Genomic DNA, 22,800 nt, shown 5'->3' with positions numbered 1-22,800 from the left:
CATAGGCACAAAAAAACGTAGCTAACCTAAGGTAATGAAAAGCTGCAAATGTTATGCAGCCTCTTGAATTGAGAGAATATGCTTAGGCTGCACATGTTATTCTGGTTCCAAAATAGAGTAACTGCATTTGGGGGCAGGGAAAGACACTACAGTTTGCCTATACTGGCTGTCATAAAGCAGATGTTTTCAGATTTTTATTTTACACTTCCCTGTCTTGGGGCAATTCTATTTGTACAGCTATGGCCAGAACAGAGGCAACAGACAGTTCCTTTTCCACCTAAACATGACAGACACTATGACAAATTATGTATTTAAATTATCTTGGCTGAGGAGCCATGTTGCCACTCTAAATATAAGAGTATTGTTTATAAATAAGAACAAACCTAAGAAGGTTGTTACGTTATCTGTGCTCTTTGCAGTGTTTACCTCCAGGACAAAGTTGGCATGTGTATTATAACCAAGCAGTTCTGCTACTTTTGCCCTTAGTGGAAGCAATTGCTGAAGAATTTTTGTGTTCTCCTAAAAAAAGAAAGGAGGCAAGTTTATGAAGTGAAACCAATAAAACTATATTATTGAATGACTGTATAAAAAATATTTGTAACCATACGGAACAGTACACATTTACAATGAGACACTTTGAGACATAAATCTAGAACATCATAAATTTAGCTAGATCTTTGTAATTTTTTTTAGTCACAGCACTTAATTGCAAGCAGTCAGATGTCTAGTTTTCTAGTCAATCTGAGTCATTACATTCCCTACTATAATTAATCTGTTTCAATTAATCAAACAAGTTACCATTTCTTCTGAGAGTAACAAACCTTTGACTGTTGCAAAGAGTTTATTTTCTTTATCGACCATTTAAACGTAAAAGATAACAGGGACACAAAAACAGGTCTGACAAAATGCTTAATTGCTTGTTAGTGGTTAAGACAGACTGCAAAGCCATTGTGCTATCTTCAAACCTTGTTTGCAAATTTCCCTCTTCTGCCATTCTGACAATAGCAGTCAGAGAAAAGGATCTGAAACACAAAAGCCTCAGGCACTGACCTAGATAAGGTGGAGAATCTCTGAGAGGCTTAAAACGTAATTGTGTTAATTTCCATTTCTAGAAAAGCGAGATTTCTCAGAAAAAAAAAAAAAAAGAAAAAAAAAATTTCAGGGTACGTATAATTGACTAGGTTTGAAGATTGTCCCACGGTTATAACAGCATATCACTTTAATTGTGCTGACTTAGAGCGTTCAGTTCTTGGTGCCATTTTATCTTATCTTGTGCTCTTCACATTTCCCAGCATTTCAAGTACAAAAGCACAAATCTGTCTTCATTCTCTAATGGTTGGTACAATTGCCTGCTAAATGACACTTCTTCTATCCTTTCTAGCCTTTTCATTATTTTTGTACCTATCTAGGTGCCGAGCAGGTATCATCAGTATCAAATGAATTATTTGTGAAATTATTTCTTTTTTCTATAAGGTACATTTGCAGCTATTTTTCAGATAACTAAATGAATCTTTTATAAAAATTAGGGATTTTTAACATCTAGTTAAAGATGTTCTCTAGATGCTGTGCATTAATTTTATATTTAATCACTTGCATTTCATAATTAAAACAAGTGCCCAAATAAACACAGTTATTCTGAAGAATAGTTTGTAGTACAGAAGCAACACTCAGCCTTCTCTGGGAAGAAACAGCTCCATTTTTCAACTCTGTCATTACCCTGCAGAAAAGTCCCTATGACATACCTCTTTGCATCTTGTGTTAAAGGCAGATTCCATTTTTCTCCTGGTTTCTGAAATGCAGCACTTCTTCATAACAGGAAAATAGTGGGGATACTTTAAAGTAACTTTATATTTGTCTTCCTCAGTCTTCTCTAAACTGTTAATAAAGTCATCAGGAAGGCCTTCTATAGAATACAATTTAATAAACAATGTTTACTAGAATTAACTAGACCACTCCCTTTTCTGTTACGTTATTGTATTTGTTCTGCCTGCATCAGAAATACAACACTTCTTTTTGCTAACAATTTTCAAATAATATTATTTGCTAATGATTGCTAAGCTGAGCAAAATACATTTTGAAACACTTTATTGGTGAAGAAAATAGAAATAAATGTAAGGCTACCAGACAAAAATAGATTAAAATGTAAAAATAAAAAAAAATGGTGTTATTAAACATAACATCTTATGCTATGCCCTCCAGAACCGAATCCCTAAATCCTCTGTCACATGAAAAATGTGACTGAATATTAGATATTTCTTCACCCAGAGGGTGATGAGGTTCTGGCACAGGGAGGTGCTCAAAGCCAGACTGGATGGGGCTTTGGGCAACCGGGGCTGGAGGGATGTGTCCCTGCCCCATGGCAGGAGGGTGGGACTGGGTTATCTTAAAGGCCCCTTTCAACACAAACCATTCTGTGATTCTATGACCTCTAGATCAGTTTAAATCATTTAAGTGGCTTAATTTCTTGCATGACAGAAAACTTTTTCAAATAATTTTAATGACCATAATACCCAGTGGATTTCCTGATTCTGGAGAACTGACAAAAGAAGCAGTGATGAGTAATGTTATGGAAAAAACAATAAGGCCGATATGCTAACTTTATGCAAGGCAAAACACTTCAGAAAGCACAAGTCTATGAAGAAATTTTAAACATTTGCAAAGAGTAATTTTAAGCTTACTTTGGGGAAGAATTAAAAAAGAAACAGAAAAGACTGGAACACAACCAGAATTTCATTTGATCATTCAGTGGGCCAAAAAAAAAATTAAAAAAAAAAATACTCAATTAAAACTGAAAGGCTGAAGAGGTGGAAGGAACATACATGGTACTCACCAAGTTCTTCCTTAGAAAATACCAGGTATGTGTTTTCCTCATTCAGGTTCTTGTTAAAGTCTATACACAGCTCACTCAATTTTTTCTTCATTGTCTTTATTTCCTGTATTGGGTATAAACTAAACTTAGTGGAAAAAAAATCAATTGACAATTACCACCCTCCATTTGAACAAAGTTTAATTTTTCTAGTTATCTAGAAAGATACTGTAGATTACTGTAGACTAGTAGAAAACTAGTCTAGATAACTAAAAAATCTTCTAGATTTTTTCTCTCTCTTTTTTTTTCTTCTTCTAGATTGCTTTACTAGTCTACAGTGAGTACTAGCATTGGCCAAGTGAGTACTGCCGTTGGCCAATACACTGCAGGTAGTATCATAGTTCACTCTCCCTCAGGCTCAGTTTTACCTTTTTTTTGGTCCTGAGCAATCCTGTTGCCAGTGAATCCTAGATTGGGTCTATTGCTCTAACAACCTCTCAGATTTCTTTTCAGCTCTGAGAGGACTGAGCCTGTAAACAAGTTCACTGAACAGAACATGCTAACATTCAATTATTTTATTTAATTTGAAATTTTAAGTGTAAAGAAAACCTCTAAAATCACTGAGAATCAAAGTCCTAAAAATGGATGTAACTTGTTGAAAAGCACTTATTTGAATGGAATACAGATATGACAAAGCATTCCAAATCCTTTTTTTAAATGCTGATATTGACCTACCTGAACCATTTTTTAATATATTTTACAGCATGACTCTACCCCTTACAGGTAACTTCACACGAACATAGTAATTAACAGCATCAAGAACACAAAACAAATAAAAAAATTGGTATCATTAGTCAAGATTTTACTTAAATGTAGCTCAACTACTGTCTCCTTATAAGGTATTTAAAAATACCTTCAGAGGTATTGGTTGCCATTGAAGTAATGCAAATATACACAAAATAATATTCCCACTAACTGTAAAATGTGAATTAATAATGATTATTTTCAATAAAGAGGGAAGTCTATTCAAGAGTCACAAATCTAGATTGTTACATACCATCAGCTTGGAATTTAAAGAAAATTACAATTTTTTTTTTACACTGACAATTTTACTCCATCATTTTCAGAAGTGACAAGTGCTTTTATATGCTTGAGTAAATCCTCCCTTAATGGGGTCAAGATTTTTAGTGTTCCCTCTAATTTACCTCAATTTTTTTAGTCAAAATGCAAAACTCTTGGACTCATTTTACACCAATGGTTGACATTTGAAATTAAAATAGCTGCATCTTCTCTTCCAGACAGACATCCGGAGTTAAAAAAAAAAAAAAAAAAAGCTTAAAAGTAGTGATGCATTCAACTTCTATCTACTGCGTACAGTCAGAGTCTAACAAACTAATTTTGAAAACTTAAAATGATGGAAGTTTAAAGAATGGATATGGAACTAAGAACAGTTAAGATTAGAGTGGTTATTATGCAGGTCCAACGACACAAAGTTCAAATATATGCTTAGCACACAGTCATAATTTTACCCCTTCAACAATTTGTCCCAGTTACTTTCCAAACTAAGAACTATATTTACATTCTGCACTTCTTTAGGAAGATGGAGTCCGTTTCTTTTTCCCACTTGAACCGATTTTTCTAGATACCGTTTTGTTTCGGGCTTTACATTTTCAAGATCACAGGTTTGCTGAAATGACAATATAGGATAATTTAATTTACAACACAGTGAGAGAAACATATTAAGCATTAGAAGGATCTAAAAAGAGTTCTCTAGAACACCACCAAAGAAACAATACAACATCCTAGATTTTTTTGTGTAAAGGATTTTCCAAAAAGTTACCCTACAGTATTCTCACACTGACGTAGCAAGGTTTTAAAACAATTTTCTTTTATTAAATATCTCAGTCAGAAGCAAGAACCAGAGGCGTGTTCTCTGTACACTTCACCAAAGTAGCAAATTTAGATGCTGTCGTAATAGCAAGCCCTTTTAGTTATTAGTGCCCTGCACTTAAACTCTTTTGTACAAGTAGCTTTCTTATATATCATTAAATAAAAGAAATCGGTGCCTTATGGTAATATTGAACTTTAAGACTTGGAGGGATTTAAAAAAATCAAAAGATTTAATGTATTTAGGGCTCACTGAAGGTTATCAAATAGCACAAAATTCAAGCTTTTGGATCTTCCTCTTTCTGAACAAAGCAATTGGTGGCAACAAATAACACAGTAGCTATATGTCAGGTTATGCCATTATAAAGATTCTTGAATGACCATTTTCTAAATCAACCAACAAGAAGCAAAGCAAGCAAAGAGACAACATCCTGCTTGTAACAGAACATGAACCAATAATGTGAGGGTCTTCCTGGAAGCTGACAAAGGAATAACTACGTAATTCAGAAAATTGTGATTTTTGTCGCAAATTGTGATTTTACTGTATTATTTTATTTTACATTATAATTTTATCTTCCACCATCTAAAAATGAACATTTTAACAAGGTATAATTTATATTACTTGTTAAAAAGAACATATTCTATTTAAGATCATCTTTAAACTAGGAAGATGTTGGAATTAGTTCTGACTTGTCTTAACAACCCTCTTGTCAGCTTACCTACCTACAATTAATTCTTGACTACCATCTCTGAAAAGTAAGGACGTTGAAACATGCAAATTTTATGAAAGAGTTACACAACTGTGTGCAAGTGTCAACTAATGATCTGCAAATTACCTTTCTTACTTTACGAGAAAAAATAAGAGAGAGAAACCCACTACATCTAGAAGTATTAATGCTGTGATACTGAGCAGAAAAATATTTTATATTTGTAATAATTAGAATTTTCATATATTGTTTTTCTAATAGAAAACCCATAATTCCAGGTATTTGTTGTTTTGTTTTGTTTTTAGCAAAGACTAGTGTGACAGAGAAAGCAAGATTTCACCATGGTAGTAGCGAAAAATGCAGATACTGTTCACTACGTTAACATTTATATTGTGCTAACCATGCTGAAGGCTCAGAAATTAAATAGATAAGGAAAAAGAAATGGAGCAGTCTAATCTCTGTAAAAGACACTCCTTTTATTATAGTAATGATTAAAGACAGAGGATTGTGAGAAGTTTCACTGAGTTATCCAGGCCGTGTGAGGGATTTCTCAGCCTCAACATCAGAAATATGTGAAAAATGGAACTGCCACACTACTGAAAATCTCCTGGCCTGAAATCCAACAGAGTTTTAAGGCAGGGAGAAAGAATTCACAAATACTAATTTTAGGGAGTAACAGACAGTGAACACTGGCTCCTTTTAAAGCTACGAAAGAGAAATACATTATGTTGGGGAAAAGGAAGTCAAAACTAAATTAGTGTTCTTCATCCTCCTCTTGGTGACTACATCTCTCTCTCCCATACACTTTACAAGACACCAGTCGTAAATATTTTAATGATAGCCTTTGTGAAGTTTATTTCCAACACAGACATGATTAAGTCAAGAATAGTTCACATTCAGGAAGACCTGTCAGGTCTATAAGCCCTCACAAGCACCAAAGAACCAAGTGTCCTCTGCAGACATCTCTGAACTTCTGTGTGGTCAGGATGCTCTCCAAGTCCAATGTTTCTTTGATGGACAACCTCTAATTTTGCTATTTTTCTGCTAATTTTGAATATGCTACACATGAAATTTTGGAGTTTTCCAGGAGTATTAAAATGGCCATCACCAATGATGCCATCTCATATTTGACCAATGATACGCCATCTCATATTTGTTTTGAACAAGCATTCTACCCTATTCTATGAAGAAATTTTCAGGCAGAATAAGAAGCAGAACCAACTTAGAATATTGTGAACAAAAACTGCAGCAGCTGTTTACATCAGGCTGTTTCCTGAGGGTGTGTGGGTGGAGAAGATTGGCAACATTCTTAAGCATGCCTCTGCTAGCCAACATGTGCAGATGTTAGGAGTAAGAAAATTTAAAAGGATAGTTTCACTACCAAATTCACTGTTATTCCAGGTTTTGGATGCCAAAATTAGTTTTCTAAAGGGTATACCTGACAACATAAATTGCAGAAATTTTGCAGAAATCTTTCCCCTTACTTGTGGGGAATAGAAAAAGGTTAGATTATTTTCACTTTTTTTTTGAAGTTAAACACAAAAACCTCACACATCTTCCACCACCAACACTATTTACATAAAGTGGAACTTAGGATGAATTATAAAGATTGAAAAAAGAACTTATGAAAGTTTGATCCTTGTTGAAGGGAACAAAAAAAATAAGGATATCACTATGATTTGGCATATTCAGTCACCTGTTAGTGGATTGACTATAATATAAATAACATGGGAATCTGAGGGACCTCATCCTCCTCACTGCATTTTAACCTAGCCCCCCTGTTTCATGATCCTCTGATCATGAAACTGAATTCACAAAAAGAATTCAGAACTATTCAATTCAGAACTATTATATCCTTACTGAGGTGATGAAATGCCTGATTTAGCCAAAACGTTTTTACTGGCTTCTTTAAAATAATAACACGATTTCAGCAAAACATTTCTGTTTGTTGAAGTCCCTTTTTTCTCCTCTCCAGGAACCTGACTTTTCAAAGAAGAGTTTCTAACAGGAGAGAGAGGGTGTTAGAAAGTTAGCAAAAACTAACAAGAACTTTGTATTGGTATTTGGAAATAGTAAGAGTTGGTCAGTCCAGCACTGTTGGTAATTTCACATCTGTTCTACAACAAAAATATTACTACTTTTACAGTTGTTATGAAGTTGATATATGGCCTTATCTTAGTGCAGATCGCATTTCTAGAACATTAATTGAACACTAAACATGCTCACATGCTGCAGTTAAACCAAGTAAAATCTCAAAAACATTAATTGGAGATTTAAGTGATAATTGTAACTGTTATAAAAGTAAAATATCGCTGCAAAGGAAAACGAAGAAGGATAGCATCAAATGAAAAAGATAAAAAAGATTAATAGAAACCAATGCTGGTTAATAATAGCAATCATTTTCAGTAGCTACTGTCAGAAATACCTGTAAATTTAAATTAGGTGGATACACGGGTATTATCCCTAAATGTATCCATGTGTCCTAAACTGGGCGGGAGGGGGAGAAAATCACAAAAAATAATACATACATACATACATGCATGCATCTATGTAATTAATAGCAACTGATTGGGGGTAGGGACCCCAAGTCTTAACTTAAGGCACTCTCTGTCAACAGGTATCAGAAGATCTTCAAAATAGGGCTATGAAATACCTACATATGCACTTAAATAACACTCAGAGGAAAACACTTGAAAATATGCCTAGAAAACACAGCAAAAGACAACAATGCTACTGAAAGGCACTTTAATAAGGTCTTGCTAATATTATTTTTGTTCATGGTCTACACTGCAAAAAGCACAAACAATGACTCCAAGAAATAGAGCTCCAAGGTATTACTAAGCTAAGCTTAGCTTTTCAAGATCCAAGTAATACCTTGGAGCACCATGCTACATAATAAACAGTACAAATGAAGAATACAACATACATGGAGATGATCAGTTAGAAGGGAAACAACAGAAACTCAAAGGGATAGAAACTAGTTCAACAGTATCTTTTGACTTAGTTTTACTTCGAGGTTTAAGCAACACATAAGGAGGAAGCTACTATGGGATAGCCAATAATTAGCAGATCAAACGAGATAACCTCAGAGGTCACTCCCTGTTATAATATATACTAATAATATATATATTATTATAAATATATATATATAATAATATATATATATAATATATACTCCCTGTTTATATAATAGGTTTTCAACTATTTTAGATAAATAGTTTTTCATCTATTTTATCTACATTTCTACAAGTTATGCAGAAATCACTGTGATTTACCTGCAAATAAACGATCTTCTGAAATACATCTTCTCTCATGCTCATCTCCACATCGAAATTGGAAAGTTTTTTGTCAGCTTCTGTACTTGCTAAGCGTACCTCTTTGTCTGGTGAAACATGCTGGGGAAAATCCAACATGCTCCTTTCCACTGTTTAAATAAAAGGCAATGAACACTTACACAGAAGGCTAGAAACATCACAGATAGAGAACTTCCACTCTCTTACAATATTTATAGAAGTTACACAAAAAAAAAAGTACCCAAAGCAACTTGACAATCAGATCAGGCTTGAACCAAATAAAATGATTACAAATAACGTAAAAATGAATGGACGAAGGGACAGAACTGCGTACCATTACGGCAAATAAACATCTGACAGAAACCATCTATTACCAAAGCCTAATTATCTTACCTTCATACTTCTACAAAGTCCATTGAAGGGTATACTAATATGATAAGTAATTTTTGGAAGAGGTACCATTTGTAAGTGAAGACTGACATTGTTTCATAGCTGGCACAAATGCTTCCATGTTAGTATTTAACATGAAGTACTCTGATTCTTCCAAACATGCCCATGTGTCCTGAAGTTATTTTTATGTTGGTATGAGAGGATAGTGTAAATCCCCAATTCTTATACATGTTTAAGGACAAAATCTGATAACCACAAGAGATGTTACGTATTCTGAACTTCTAGATATCATAAGCTAATACAACATTTTATAGAATATTTTTCTGAGATTAAGTAAAACCTTACTTATTAAACAAATATTGCATCTTTGCAATGAATAGAAGCACTAAACAAAAATAACTCGTTATGACTAGCTAAATTAACTTAATTAAAAACTAATTATTCCCCACCGCCTTGAAAAAACATGCTTTAGAGTAACAATATTCTAGGACAATTTGCTGTAAAGCTTTTTAATTTTATTTACTCTGATGTTGTTTATGAAGCCCTGAGATATTCTCAGATCTTTAGAAACCTTTGGAATGCAAGCATGGGCATATGGCTCTTCTTATTAACCAGTGGAAACTCTTTTTCCCCCTCCTGTCCTTCTGCCAAGGCGGTTCAAAATGATGAACTGAGTTTTAGCAGCTTCCAAGTAAAATCTAAGGCCTGCTGTCATATGTGCTTCTTCAGATCATGAGTTTCAGTTACTGGAGTAAGACTGTTTTTTATGCACCTGTGAGAAGGATACACAGGACTTAAAAATCCAGGTTCCTAATGGAATCCTTGCTGTGGTAATATATCCTTGTCATATGCCATGGGCTATTTCACAAGTAAGTCCTGGTAATTTTGCATACATCTTCGATGATTGGCACTACAAGTTAGATATGACCCACTTCTGCAATGGTGTGTAGAAAAAAAAAGTACTTTTTGGAAGATGCAAGTCTCAATGGCTATACTTAGAGGCTAAAGGCCACTATTTTCTGTATAAACCAGATCTGCCTTCTAATTTAATTTGAAGCATAGAAATTTATAATGTGGTGAAAAGGCATACAATAATTGTACCAAGTACATTGGTACAATTAAAACTGAATCTGACAGGAAGCTGTTTGCATAAAGGTAACTCCGTCTTTCTGCCAGCACTGATTTCAGTCAATGAACTTGATATGCCCATACAGTAATTCTAAATGATGTGAAAGACACGGACCAATATTACAGTGCAATCGTTTGTGCTGCAAGCTGCTCTTTTTTGCTAAGTGAAGACTAAGCTCCAAGCCAAGGTGCCTGTTTTCAGCAGTTCTGTTGCTGCACAAGACTTTTTGAGAGGATTTAAGAGAACCTGACATTTTATTATACAGACTACTTTGGGGATGTCATGCAGCCACCACATGATCCATCACCTTTTCTCCACCAAGACTGTATCAATCTTCCCATGGCTCTATTTGAATTGCTTTTTTCAGTCAGATTATACAGCCTTTGAGAAAGGCACTGCTTATCAAGCTTCAATGTAATACCTATCCCATGGACACTGTACTCTAAATTATTGCACACTGTCCCCTAGTGGTTGTACTCAGTATGAAAATAAAATACAACTGCAGAGCTTAACATGCAAAAAATAAAACAGATGACCACTGCAGATCTCTGGATTCCTCAAAAAGATCAGCAACATAGTTTTTCTAATCCTTGTTTTTGTCTCCAGATTAAAGTAGCCAAATTTCACAGATGATCATGTTACACATTGCTGAGAGATCCTGAAAAATTGCTATGACTAGAGGACCCTTAAAAGATGAGACTTCTACACATTCTCCACAAAGACAGAAGAGATCTGAATTGTAAGCCAGAATTATCTTTCCTCATTGTTTCTTCATGTGCGGATGGAACGCGCTATTGAGAGAATCGCAGAAAGTATGCACTAACCTGCATATTCTACTTCTATATCTGCCAAGGCCCGTACAGTATTTTCATGTGTTACTTCCCCAATATCAAGCATCCCAACGCTGTCATATACATGCTTTGTCTTCCTGATTAGTTCTTCAGTTCTTGATCTAATTTGCTCTGGTGAGAGGTCCCATCTCAGAAGATTTCGGCCTGATGCGATGTATGAAGAAGCCTTGAGCTGGCTAGTGATTTCTGCTCCTAATGTCATTCTCAACACAAGCCGTGGCCCAATGGACCTGAAATGAGAAAAAAGATCTTTACAAAAGATCTTTTAAATCTTAAAAAAACTCTAGTTGAAGATGTAATTTATAGTAAACATCAGAAAAGCAGTTGACCTTTAATAATCACAGAATGTTTTCATTCAAGCAAGAACAAAGTCCTTTTTAGAGCCATGTATTTCTTGCCCAGTGGGACCATGTACAACTGCCACCCTTACCATTTAAGTTTAATTTTAGATAAATCAGAGGTTCGTCTTCTACCTTAATTCATCTAGAGGATGAACAAGTGCCATCTAATATGTTTGTAGACAGAGATAAAAATTTTGGTATAGAAATAATAAAAATATAGGAATGCAAAATAGACAGGTTCAGTTACTACTCAATCTTCAATGAAAAACAATTTCAGTTACTGAAACTCTATAATCAGTATTTGCATTTTTGAAATTCAGAATAAAACCCACACAATGATTTGTAGATTATGAACACCAAGTGCTGCAAATATGTATACAACTAGATAAAAAAAAAAGTCATGTGTTCACTTAACAAACAATTTTATATTTATATTGGATGTGTGCCCCACAATCAGCCATGGGAGGGAAACTTCTAGTTGCTCCTTTGTTAAAAACTTATTCTCTTAATTGTCATGGATTTTATATAGATATCTTCACTTTAATGCAAGAATTTACATACTATTGAGCTGATAATAAATCAAGTATATTTCAACTTTAGCTAGCAGGAAAAAAAAAAAATCACATACATAACTCATCATAACTGTGCAGTGCAATTACTGGCTGCCTTTTTTTTTTTTTTTTCTAATTTTTGTGACAATACTAAAAAGATGTACCTTGGAGCAATGAATCCAAATCGAAATTAAGAAGATACTGACTATGAAATACTGGCTTCCACACTCCCACCTCCCTGGCCCAAAAAAGCAACACTCAGCTTTGTTGTATGAAGGAGATATTTAGTCAGGCAGCTGACTGAAGTTGGGCTAACAAAAACCCATGGTCAACAACGTATTAATCTTTAGAACACAGTAATATCTCAGTTATGTATGAATTATTTGCCGAGAGATATGATAACTTGACAGTAATTTAAAACTTGCATTCAAGGAGTAAAGTGCTGCGGTGTTTAGTATTATATGAGGACCAACCTACACCTTCAGAAAAGTAACAAGGAGATTCTAGACCTTTGAGCTACTCAGGTCAGCTCTAGCAGGCAGAGACTATCTGCCTCTGCGTTTCATTCACATTTTATATAAATATATATATATAAAGTAATAATGACAATGATTTTCAACCATAACTAAAGAAATATAAGAACACACAGAGAGAGCTTGCAACTAAAAGGGATGCTTATTTTACACTGTTTTATATGAAATACCTTTTCCTGTTAACACCAGTCATTGTGCATGAACTCATTTTATTGCAAAACCAGTCTGGTATGCGCATAAGTGCTCAGATAGGTTTTGGCATACTATACAGGGAGCATACATAAAAGGACAGGCAATTTTAGCCTGAAGGAAAAACAAAGCAAAAGAGTGAAGTGCTAACAATCTGAGAGGAGCCGCACACAGAGCTTGTATTTGAAGGCAAGACTTTTTATTAAAAGTCTTGTTGGTCTTTAACAGGAATTTTCTAGATATAGCCTAGCCAAAATTATTTTTATACAGGACGTAAATGAAAGACAACATTCTTATCCTTATGTTGAGATTTATTTCCCTTGTTACTACAGTTTCTTTAAATCCTCCCATACCAATGTAGACAAGATGCTTACTTTTCACTTCTACCAGCGTACAGAAATACCAGTGTCCAGCATATTGACAATTTAACTCCAAAAATGAAGCCTGGATAAAGAATATTCCTTCCACCTCTGCTTTCTCTCTCCAATATGAATTCAGATGTGACATGACTGAATTACCAGCTACACCACCAGACTACTGCAACTTGGAATCTCATTTAGAAGCTTCTGATAGATCAAACTGCTTTTGTGAAAGCAAAAGGGCATGTAATAGCATTCTCAGAATGCAATAGTCTCTCCCATTCCCCTAAAATACTGAATTCTATTCTGAATCTACAAATCTATTAAAGAATAGTACTTAATTAAGTCTGCTTCCCACTGGACTATGCTATGTCTAGTCTTTCACACATCACTAGTGCAGCTCTGGCACAACCTCATGGGTGCTGAAGGGGAATCTCCACAAAAGTAGTTTCAACTCTAACTCCCTCCCCCCCTCCAGAAAATATCAGAAAGAATATGAAATGTGCCAAATTAAGGTCAAACTAGAAGTGGAACAGAATCAAAGGAAAACAATAACTCCAAAACAACAAAGCTAAAGTGCAGATATTCTTTAAAGAGAACTTACAGCTTTAATTACCTTCACACAGACATGAAAATGCAGCTCTGCCACTGACCAACAACATATTATCATAAACAATCATGAAAATAATCACAGCAACAACAGATTACATTAACTTCAGCTGTCAAAAAAGTATAATTAATAAAGTTGGACAAATTTAATTAATAGAGGGTCCCTAACTGCTGCAGAGTGCTCCTTTTAAGCACCAAAAAGATCAGACCACCTGATTTTCTCAGTATATTGGCTAGCTGCATTAAGGAATACACACAAAAAATTGATAGCTTCATAAACAATTGCCATGCATGCCATCAAGTGATTGACTGTATCTGTTAGAGACAGCTAATTATGGAACAAAACCAGCCTTGTTTTGCAATGCTGACACCTTGTCTCCTCCTGCTGATACAATGAAGCAGTCATTCGTATGGATTAACAAAACCAGAACAAACTCAGAAGAACCTGGAAGTCTTTCCATTGACCAAGTGAATGGAGGCTTTCAAAAATGGTAACATAACATTTCAAGTAAAAACAATCAGAATATGCAACCATAACATGAAACTTCAAATAAAATATAAAAACACCTGCTGTTACCTTCATACTAGTTGATCAGACTCACATGAGATTAATGAAAAATAACATGCAACTAAAGTATATACACAGGTGAAAACTCAGCCTTGCTATGTCTTTCAGTGGACCGGTGTTTCATATTCTTTCATCTACATGAAACTGTAAACCAATTCAAATATATAGTAAACTTCAAATATGTAATAAAAGTGATAACTTGTTTTATATTTGTTCACGAAAAAAGCCAAGAAATGTCAGATGCAAAATTAACGATTAAATAGACTATAAAAAGAAACAAGAAATGATAGGATAGCTAAAATAATGAATGTTTAAAAATGCTTTGCAACTGTATTTGTCATATTATTAGAGAGAAAATATTACTGTAAATTGTACCACTGAGGAAAATTTTAACTTCCCAGATATAGCTTGGAAAATAAATTGAATAAATTATATTAATTATGGTAGGCACCAGATGCAATAGCAAAGAGCATTTTTTCAAAAAGTAAATGAACCAACATGCTGCAATTATTATATAAAAGGCTTGTGTTTCAGTTAATGGCAGCAACATTACAGAAGAGCCAGCCATTCCTTGGACTGAGCAATCAGAAAACGATTCAGTTTAAATTAGATAGAAGAATAAACAAATGTAGGTCCATAAATAAGGTTATGTGTATTCTGGGTAAAGCATTGCTGGAGTCTGTAGTGGCCAGTTCAAACTGTTTAAGTCATTATACTCAACTTTCTGCAGTGCTGTGTAGGACTGTTGATATCCCTGGGTAAGGGATAAGGTCTGTGTTCAGCAGCAGGGTGGGCTTAGGACATTCCCCTTTCTTCCTATTCCTCCCCCTGCTGCTCATTTCTGCCTTTGTGCACCCCTGCATCTCTGATGGCAGAGTAACTACTGGTAGGATCCTCACAGAGTCATGGTACCAAACAGGTGAAGAATTAATCACAGAATGGTTTGGATTGGAAGAGTCCTTAAAGATCACCCAGGTCCAACCCCCTGCCATGGGCAGGGACACCTCCCACCAGACCAGGTTGCCCAAAGCCCCATCCAGCCTGGCCTTGAGCACCTCTAGGGATGGGGCATGCACAGCTTCTCTGGGCAGCCTGTGCAGTACCTCACCACCTTTCTGAGCCAAGAGCTTATTCCTAACACCCAATCTAAATCTACCCTCTTTTTTTCTCTCCAGCTTTCCAGTAGGTCCCCTTTAGGCACTGGAAGGCTGCTGTAAGGCGTCCCCGGAACTTTCTCTTCTCCAGGCTCAATAACCCCAACTCCCTCAGCCTGTCCTTGTAGGAAAGGTGCTCCAGCCTCTTGATCATTTTGGGGGCCCTCCTCTAGACCCACTCCAACAGATCCATGTCCTTCTCACATTTGGGGCCTCAGAGCTGAACTCAGGGCTCCAGGTGGGTTCTCACAGGAGCAGAGCAGGGGAGAAGAATCACCTCTCTTGCCCTGCTGGCCAAGCAGCTTTTGGTGCAGCCCAAGACGGCTGCCTTCGTGTGCTGCAAGCATGCACTGCCAGCTCCTGTCAAACTTCTCAGTTACCAATATTCCCAGGTCCCTCTCCACAGGGCTGCCCTCCAATCCCTCATTGCCCAGCCAGTACTGATGTCCAGGATTACCCTGACTGAGGTGCACTTGGCCCTGTTAAACCTCATGAGGTTTGCACAGGCCCACCTCTCAGGCCTGCACAGGTCCCTCCGGATGGCATCCCTTCCCTCCAGCATGTCCATCACACCACACAGCTTGGTGTCCTCCACAAATGGACCAAAAAATGGAATGGGGTGGGGGGTTTCAGCTCATCACTTCCATCACATGTTTGATGTGTGACTTCAGTTGTGCTGGCTTAAGGATCAAAGGAGTGCCAACAGCCACTTAAGCCTGCACTACTGCTAGAGGATATGTGTGAAATGTATGGGTTTAGTCTTGAGGTCTTGAGATGATTGCTGTTATTAATGATAATTTCTACCAAAAGCTGCACAAGTTGAATAATAACTTAGTAGTTATTATTTGTAGATGATGCTTAGTAGTGACTTCTAAAATGGGATTTTAAAAACGAAAACAGAGCTCCTAAGTTACAGACCACAATCATTGCTATTTTTGCTAGAATGCCAGGTATTTATTTTGCCAACAAATCTACAATTTGATTACTTGCTGCCTCTGGAAAATATAACTATGATTTGATTTTACCAAGGAGGAGGACCTTTATAATATAAATACCCTATTGCATTAGAGTATTGTGTTACTCTATTACTGTATTGTAGTACTCTATTACAGTAATATAGTGGCCAATGTAACTGCTGCAAAGACAATCAAAGCAGCTAAACTTACTGGTTGATTTTAAACTTGTACAGTAAATACTTTAAATATAATAAACATTTATGTCAGACTGTTTTTGTTTAAAAACAATTTTCCATGTCTGGAACATGCCAAACTACCCTTTGTAATAAAGCACTATTAAAACAAAATAAAAAGCCACAGTCTGTGAAGCAGAACCAGCAAATGTTAGCATCAGCTTTAGAAAATACAAATACAAAAATCTGTAACCTTGTTCACAAGGTGCTCCTACTACTGATGATCACTTTAAAATATACTCAAGATTTAAGTCTTCTGTCTCATTTATCTCTGACTAAGTACTGATAGCTATGATTCTATCCAAGACTCTTAAATGATAGTTTTCAAATCAATCTTTACCTAAACACTACTAGTTACAATGATGAATGAGATCTTACAAACTAATAAAATATATTTTAAAATGTATTTCTGGGAAACATGTGTACAGACAGGTTTATTGTACATGCTTGTAGATCTAACAGTTCCATATAGCCATGTAAATATTAGAGTATATCAGCTTTATGTAGAATGGAAAACTATGTCCTCTGCTGGTGAAGGTCTGGTGTAACAGTTTCAGGGATAAAGGGAAAACCAAGACAGATTAATTTATATATTTTTTTTTAAGTAAAAAAGAAAAAGAAAAAAGACAGGCATTAAGATGATTTAGCACTGAAAGATACTCCTAAGGGTTTGTACATATCAACTTGAAACAAAATGGAATATTACTCTTTCTGTGCACTTCCATAAGTAGAAAAGATGATTCTCATCTTCATAAAATTATCAAAATGTGAAGGTTTCTTACACACAAAACCACTAAATAAAATGTCATCTTCTAGTTTTTGAATATTCTAAGGGAAAACAAATACAAAGATGTTTTTCTTGTTGCACCTTATGTATGCTTTTGGGGGGGGGGGGGGGGTACTCCCAAGGATACAAATAAGAGAAGATTTGGTAATCACAATAAATTAACTTGTTTTTCATTTAGTAATTTACTGTATCAAGCTTTGTAAAAGCTCTTAACTTAAAAATCAGAACAGCAACAGAACCGTTCTTTCTTTTGAAATAGCAGATCTTAGTCAAACTCTTCCTTATCTTACAGGCTGCAAGAGAACCAGCACCGCATGCTGGAAGCCAACATTGTAGATGTGAAGACCGTGTTCACCAGGAAAGAGCAACCAGCACTCTCAGGGCCTCACTCGGTGTTTTATCCCCACCTAGCGGTCATGTTTAAATTAGAAAAAAAAAAAAAAAAAGTTCCAAGGCAATACAAAAACTGTCAGATTGCTGAAGGAGCAATTATTTAATACTTGAATAATATGCCATATGCTGGCATTTCCCTGAGAGTGTTACCAAACATATATAAACAGTAACAGACAGTCATGGTTTAAGTAAACCATTACAGCAGCTAAGTCTCTTACTCCGTGGAACATAAGGCTTTCCAATTTCCTTTAAGTGAAGACCTATATAATTCAAAAAAGAACACTTCAGAAACAAACTACAGTCAGTATTCAGCAACAGCTAATATAGTAGAGGACGGTACTTTGCCTCTGTTCTCTGCATAGATTTTAACACAGAAATTTTATAGAGTCGTACTATTTAGCCTAAATTCTTGCTTGAATTCTAAATAACGTATCCACACTGTTTCAGTTTTGACTCATCGCTTCAGACAGTAAGTTTTTTTTTTACTTCAGAGTAAAGAAAGGACAAAAATCAAGGAAAGTCAGCAGAGCACTGAGTAAACCATGGCAGAAAACAGGAAAGGAAGAAAAAAAGTCCAAGACAGAACAGGAGTTGTATCAACTTAAAGCTGATGGAGCTAATTGGAGAGGAAGATGATGGGAGCACATTATTTCAAGTTGGCAAAAGAATGAGACCACAACCCCAAAATTTAAGTCAGCACTTTTTCCTGCTGGACAAATACATTTGAAATCATTATTACAAGTGTCTGGAGCAGTGAATACATGCCTTGAATTCTTGGGCCCTTTTCCTTAGAAAAGTGCTTGGCTTTGTGTCATGACAGAGTTTGGCACAGACAGAACTCAGTATGGCAAGAGGACAGTTTCCTTAGTATTGCTGAATTTTGAGTTCTATAACTGTTACAATAAACTTTTTTTTTTCTTAAGCTATGTTTGATGGAATAGAAGATCTGGAACTTTTTAACATTAAATACTTAATTTGTCACTAAATCTTTCAGAAAAGAAAAGATTCTTTGCATCTCAGATCCCTGTAAGCTCTGTTGATTACACTTCTATAGTAGATACACTTTAAGCTCTTAAGATCAATGTAAGTTAAAAAAGCTGTAAGTTACATTATCATTTTAAAACATTTATCAATAAATACATTTCTCTCAATTCTACTTTTATAATCTTATTATCTGGCATCAAATGTTTACTGGTTTCTCTGGTAGAATTAACAACAGTAAAGTACTTGAAAAATGAACTCTTGGCTAATAAAAAATGCAGACCATAAGCAGGAATTCATACAGGTGCATAACATGTTACGTGTGCCGCAAATCCCTAAGCAGTCTTACTGTACTTGCAGTCTTACTGTACTTGCATCCTCTATCCCTGTCCCCTCAACAGTCTTTAAACAAAAGCAATTCAGAAACTGCTCTGACTGACTTTTATAAGAGGTGATTTCTATGCAGTAGTCCTGAGCTGACCATGCAGAAGGTCAGGGTTTCTGCAGACTGCCTCATCTTGTCTCTCCCCAGTTGCAGCATTCATTAAAGTCTTACTAGGACTGCTAAACTGGGTTACAAATCCAATCTGTGAACTGAACCCATATGGTGTCACTGCAAACTCCCAACATACCACACTCCGGCTGGAGAATCTCAGAAAGGAGTTGAGAGACTTTTCAACAGGTACATGCAGACTGCAAGTGAACTGCTTAAATTACACTGAATGTGATGCAGGAAGCACTCATCAAGAGTTAATTTGATGATCCTTGTGGGTTCCTTCCAACTCAGGATATGAGTCATGATTCTGTGATCTGGGTTGTCTTCTTGCTTGGTCCTACCACCAAGTGAGCCATACAAAACACAATGGAAAAAAGTATTTCCAGCTCTCTCTGGTACTGCCATAAGCATCTCACAAAGGCCTGTCATACCTGCTATGTAAACAGCAAACGCATGCTATTTAGTGCAAACACCACACACTGTTACAAGGACAGTTCAGTAATAGAACAAAATCATACAAAGCATTTAAAACAGTCTGTTGATTTCAACTGAAAAACAAGTGGTACTGCAAGACAGAAAAAAGTATTAAGGAGGGTTTGTAAACATAAAAGCTAAACACACTTAAAAGGTATCCTTTTCTACAGAAGGAACCCATGACTCAATCTATTGGAATTCTTTAAAGGACTCAAAATAGACAGAGATCAGTCTACACAGCTAGTGTAGTCTGTTTGGCTTTCAAATACTAATGAAGAGATTAGCAAAGTTACAACATTGACTCATGACAATACACATGAAATGTCAGGAGTGACCAGAAGAGGAAGAGAGAACAGAACAAAGATTTTTTATACCACTCTGTAACATGTGAAGCACAAAGACACTATGTGCAGTTCTGCTCATCCCAACAGTTACAAACTTTCTCATCTTCTGTTCTCCCACCTGCCCCAAACCTTCTCCTCTTCTACCAAGTCATGATGAGTCAATACTGATCAGCTGCAGTGAGAAATTAATTCCATCCAAAGAATAACTAACTAGATGGGGATTCTTCAGCCTGGACAAAAACAGACAGAGGAAGTATTTAAGAAATTTATACAATCATGAAAAGCATGGAGAGAATAAACTGGGATTAATTTTCCCCCTGTTACTTCTGACACGACTCAGAAAAAGATCAGTCTTAGGAAGCTTGTTCAGTGTAAAAACACACTAGTAGACTAATTTTTGTACAAAATCCTAAGGCAAATGCTTTTTGTGTAGGGAAGTCCCCAGAACCTAGACTACAACAAGGCACAGGACTGTTCTGAAAAGTTACTGCTGCATGTTTGCCTTGCCTTTTGTGCTTTCCTAGGCATCTTGATCCTGACTTGTGTAGGAAAGAGATTTGATCTGTCAAGATTTTTGATCTGTCAAGATTTTTGATCTGTCAAATCCAAACCACTGAAAATAATTTTTTCCAAGCCAGGCATTTCACAGAATCATACAATAACCCAAACTGGAAACGACCCACAAGGATCATTGAGTCCAACTCCTGGCACCACACAAGACCACCCAAATATCAGACCAGATGTCTGAGAGCACTGTCCAAATGCTTCTGGAACTCTGTCAGGCTCAGTGCTGTGACCACTGCCCTCAGGAGAGGTGCCCAACCACCCTCTGGGTGAAGAACGTTTTCCTCACACCCACCCTGACCTTCCCCTGTCCCTGCCCCATGCCATTCCCTCAGGTCCTTCTGTCTTCGTAGAGAGAATGTCAGAACAGTTATTTCCTCAAAAGATGTTGATTTCATTGCTTTTTTTAGTCTGTTCCAACCAGTGCCCTACAGGACAAATTCAGACCACAAAATGCTTATGAGGCTGACATCTTTGACTCAGTAGGTCCAGGGAACATTTTGCTCTGCAAACTCTGCTGAGCAGCCAAATTGTTTCTATAGAGCCTGCTGCGGTTAGAAAGGTGGCGGCTGTCACTTTTTTCCACAGGAGACCAGTTCTGCTGGGGTACACAGATGAGGTTGTGCAGTCTGGGGAGCACAGGGAAAGTGAAAGACGTCCTGTGCTTCCTGCCTGGTCCTTGCCATCGCTGGAGATGGACCTGACATTTTAAGGAAAGCACACACACTCTAAGGCAATAAGTATGCTATAGGAAAATGCTATAGGAAAGCCACTACAAAAGGTCTTCCCAGTTTTATGACCTTCATCCCCATTCCCTGCTCCTCCTCCTGCCTCTTCCCACCAACCCTGTTTCTTGCCAGTTCACTTCCCCATCAAGAGAAAAAAAAACGTGTTCAGATTCTCTTTCCAGAGACAAAAATCTAAAATTAGGTCTTAAATAGAAATTCTCATTCTCCCAGAGCCCACACACATCTATTTTGCTACTCAAAATATTATTTTGAAGATTTTGAAAGAAAGTCTTCAGAATTCTTGATTCCTGGAGTATTATTTTAGGACAATGAAATTATTTAAGTCACACTTCCCACTTCATTTTTTCTTCCATTACTACTAATATCCTCAAAGAGCAAATAGGCTATCGTCCCAATTTAACTAATCCATGTGTCAAATGTTTAATCATTTTATTCAACTTATGACACATTTGAAACTTCCTAAAAACTGACATTTCACATATATTAATGTGAGATATTAATATATCTTACATTAACATTGTGAGTGTGTTTGCTATTCAACACTTCTGCAGCCATTTGCTTATCTTTGGGAAGTCAGAGGTCTCTATTTGGCATCCAGGATCAGTCTTATTTTTGAGGGATTGGAGGGGAACAATGACTTGGTCACACTCAAATGAAGACTGACAAAAATAATGCAATTAACAAATTGCAGCGATCGTTCCCTGATGTGCTTACAACACGTGGTGAAAAAAAAAAAAAAAATCAATGCCTAAATCAATACCCAACGCTTTCTTGGCATTTAGGAGGGAGGGGTCTATAGTTTCCACATGCAAATTGGAAAGATTGATCTTTTAATTTTTCCCCTAAAGGAATAACTTCAGTGCTTCAAGCACTCCACGTCTTTCTTTTTGTCTGAAAGACCTGCAGGAGATATATGGGCAGCCAGCGCAAAACATGGAGAACAGCGAAAACGCCTGTAACAAATATATATACATATATATATATATATATAAAGATGCAAATGTGCGTTGGGGAAATAAAGTCTTTGTGCACTGAACCTGGCAGCAGAAGGGCGATCCGGGAGGGGGGGGCTGCGGCTGCTGCCCGCCCCGGCTCCCCCCGAACAAAGGCAGCGCAGCCCGGGGGGCTCCCCCCTGCCGCAGCCCCCTCGCCCCTCGTCCCCCGCAGCCCCCTGCAGCCCCCGATGCCCGGGGGGAGCCTCATGCTGCTCCCCAGATCCCTGCCCCGAGGGGACAGGGCAGGGCTGGGCGCCCCCCATTTTGAGGCGGTGCCCCACGAGCCTCCCCCCCTCCCCTCCACAGCCCCTGGGCGCCTACCTGCGAGCCGCGCACAGGGCCAGCATGGGGGGCGGGGCCGCAGGAGGAGGAGGAGGAGGAGGAGGAGGAGGAGGAGGAGGAGGAGGAGGAGGAGAGAGAAGGAGGAGGAGGAGGAGGAGGAGGAGGAAGGGCCGGCTGCG

At 36.9% G+C, this 22,800-nt stretch overlaps 1 protein-coding gene across 3 annotated transcripts in view; it reads right to left on the bottom strand.

Annotated features, from left to right (window-relative positions):
- Positions 1-22,797, bottom strand: part of NLN (neurolysin) — a 37,629-nt gene extending 14,832 nt beyond the window's left edge. The window contains exons 1-7 of one of the 3 annotated variants that reach the window (XM_027446368.3): positions 22,661-22,797; positions 11,037-11,293; positions 8,676-8,824; positions 4,386-4,493; positions 2,831-2,933; positions 1,743-1,903; positions 384-519 (exon numbers count right to left, since the gene is read on the bottom strand). In XM_027446368.3, the coding sequence (XP_027302169.1) occupies positions 384-519; positions 1,743-1,903; positions 2,831-2,933; positions 4,386-4,493; positions 8,676-8,824; positions 11,037-11,293; positions 22,661-22,686 (940 nt within the window). In that variant the 5' untranslated portion in view covers positions 22,687-22,797. Of the gene's footprint in view, positions 1-383; positions 520-1,742; positions 1,904-2,830; positions 2,934-4,385; positions 4,494-8,675; positions 8,825-11,036; positions 11,294-19,349; positions 19,439-20,149; positions 20,172-22,660 lie in introns of those variants that run through there. The other 2 variants (XM_027446370.3, XM_027446369.3) reach the window with 2 other exon arrangements.
- Positions 22,798-22,800: the final 3 nt, after the last annotated feature.

This window comes from Anas platyrhynchos, chromosome Z, assembly GCF_047663525.1.
Source record: "Anas platyrhynchos isolate ZD024472 breed Pekin duck chromosome Z, IASCAAS_PekinDuck_T2T, whole genome shotgun sequence".
NCBI lineage: Eukaryota > Metazoa > Chordata > Aves > Anseriformes > Anatidae > Anas > Anas platyrhynchos.
Note: the sequence above shows the minus strand (reverse complement) of the source record. Positions and strands in the feature narration are given on the sequence as shown.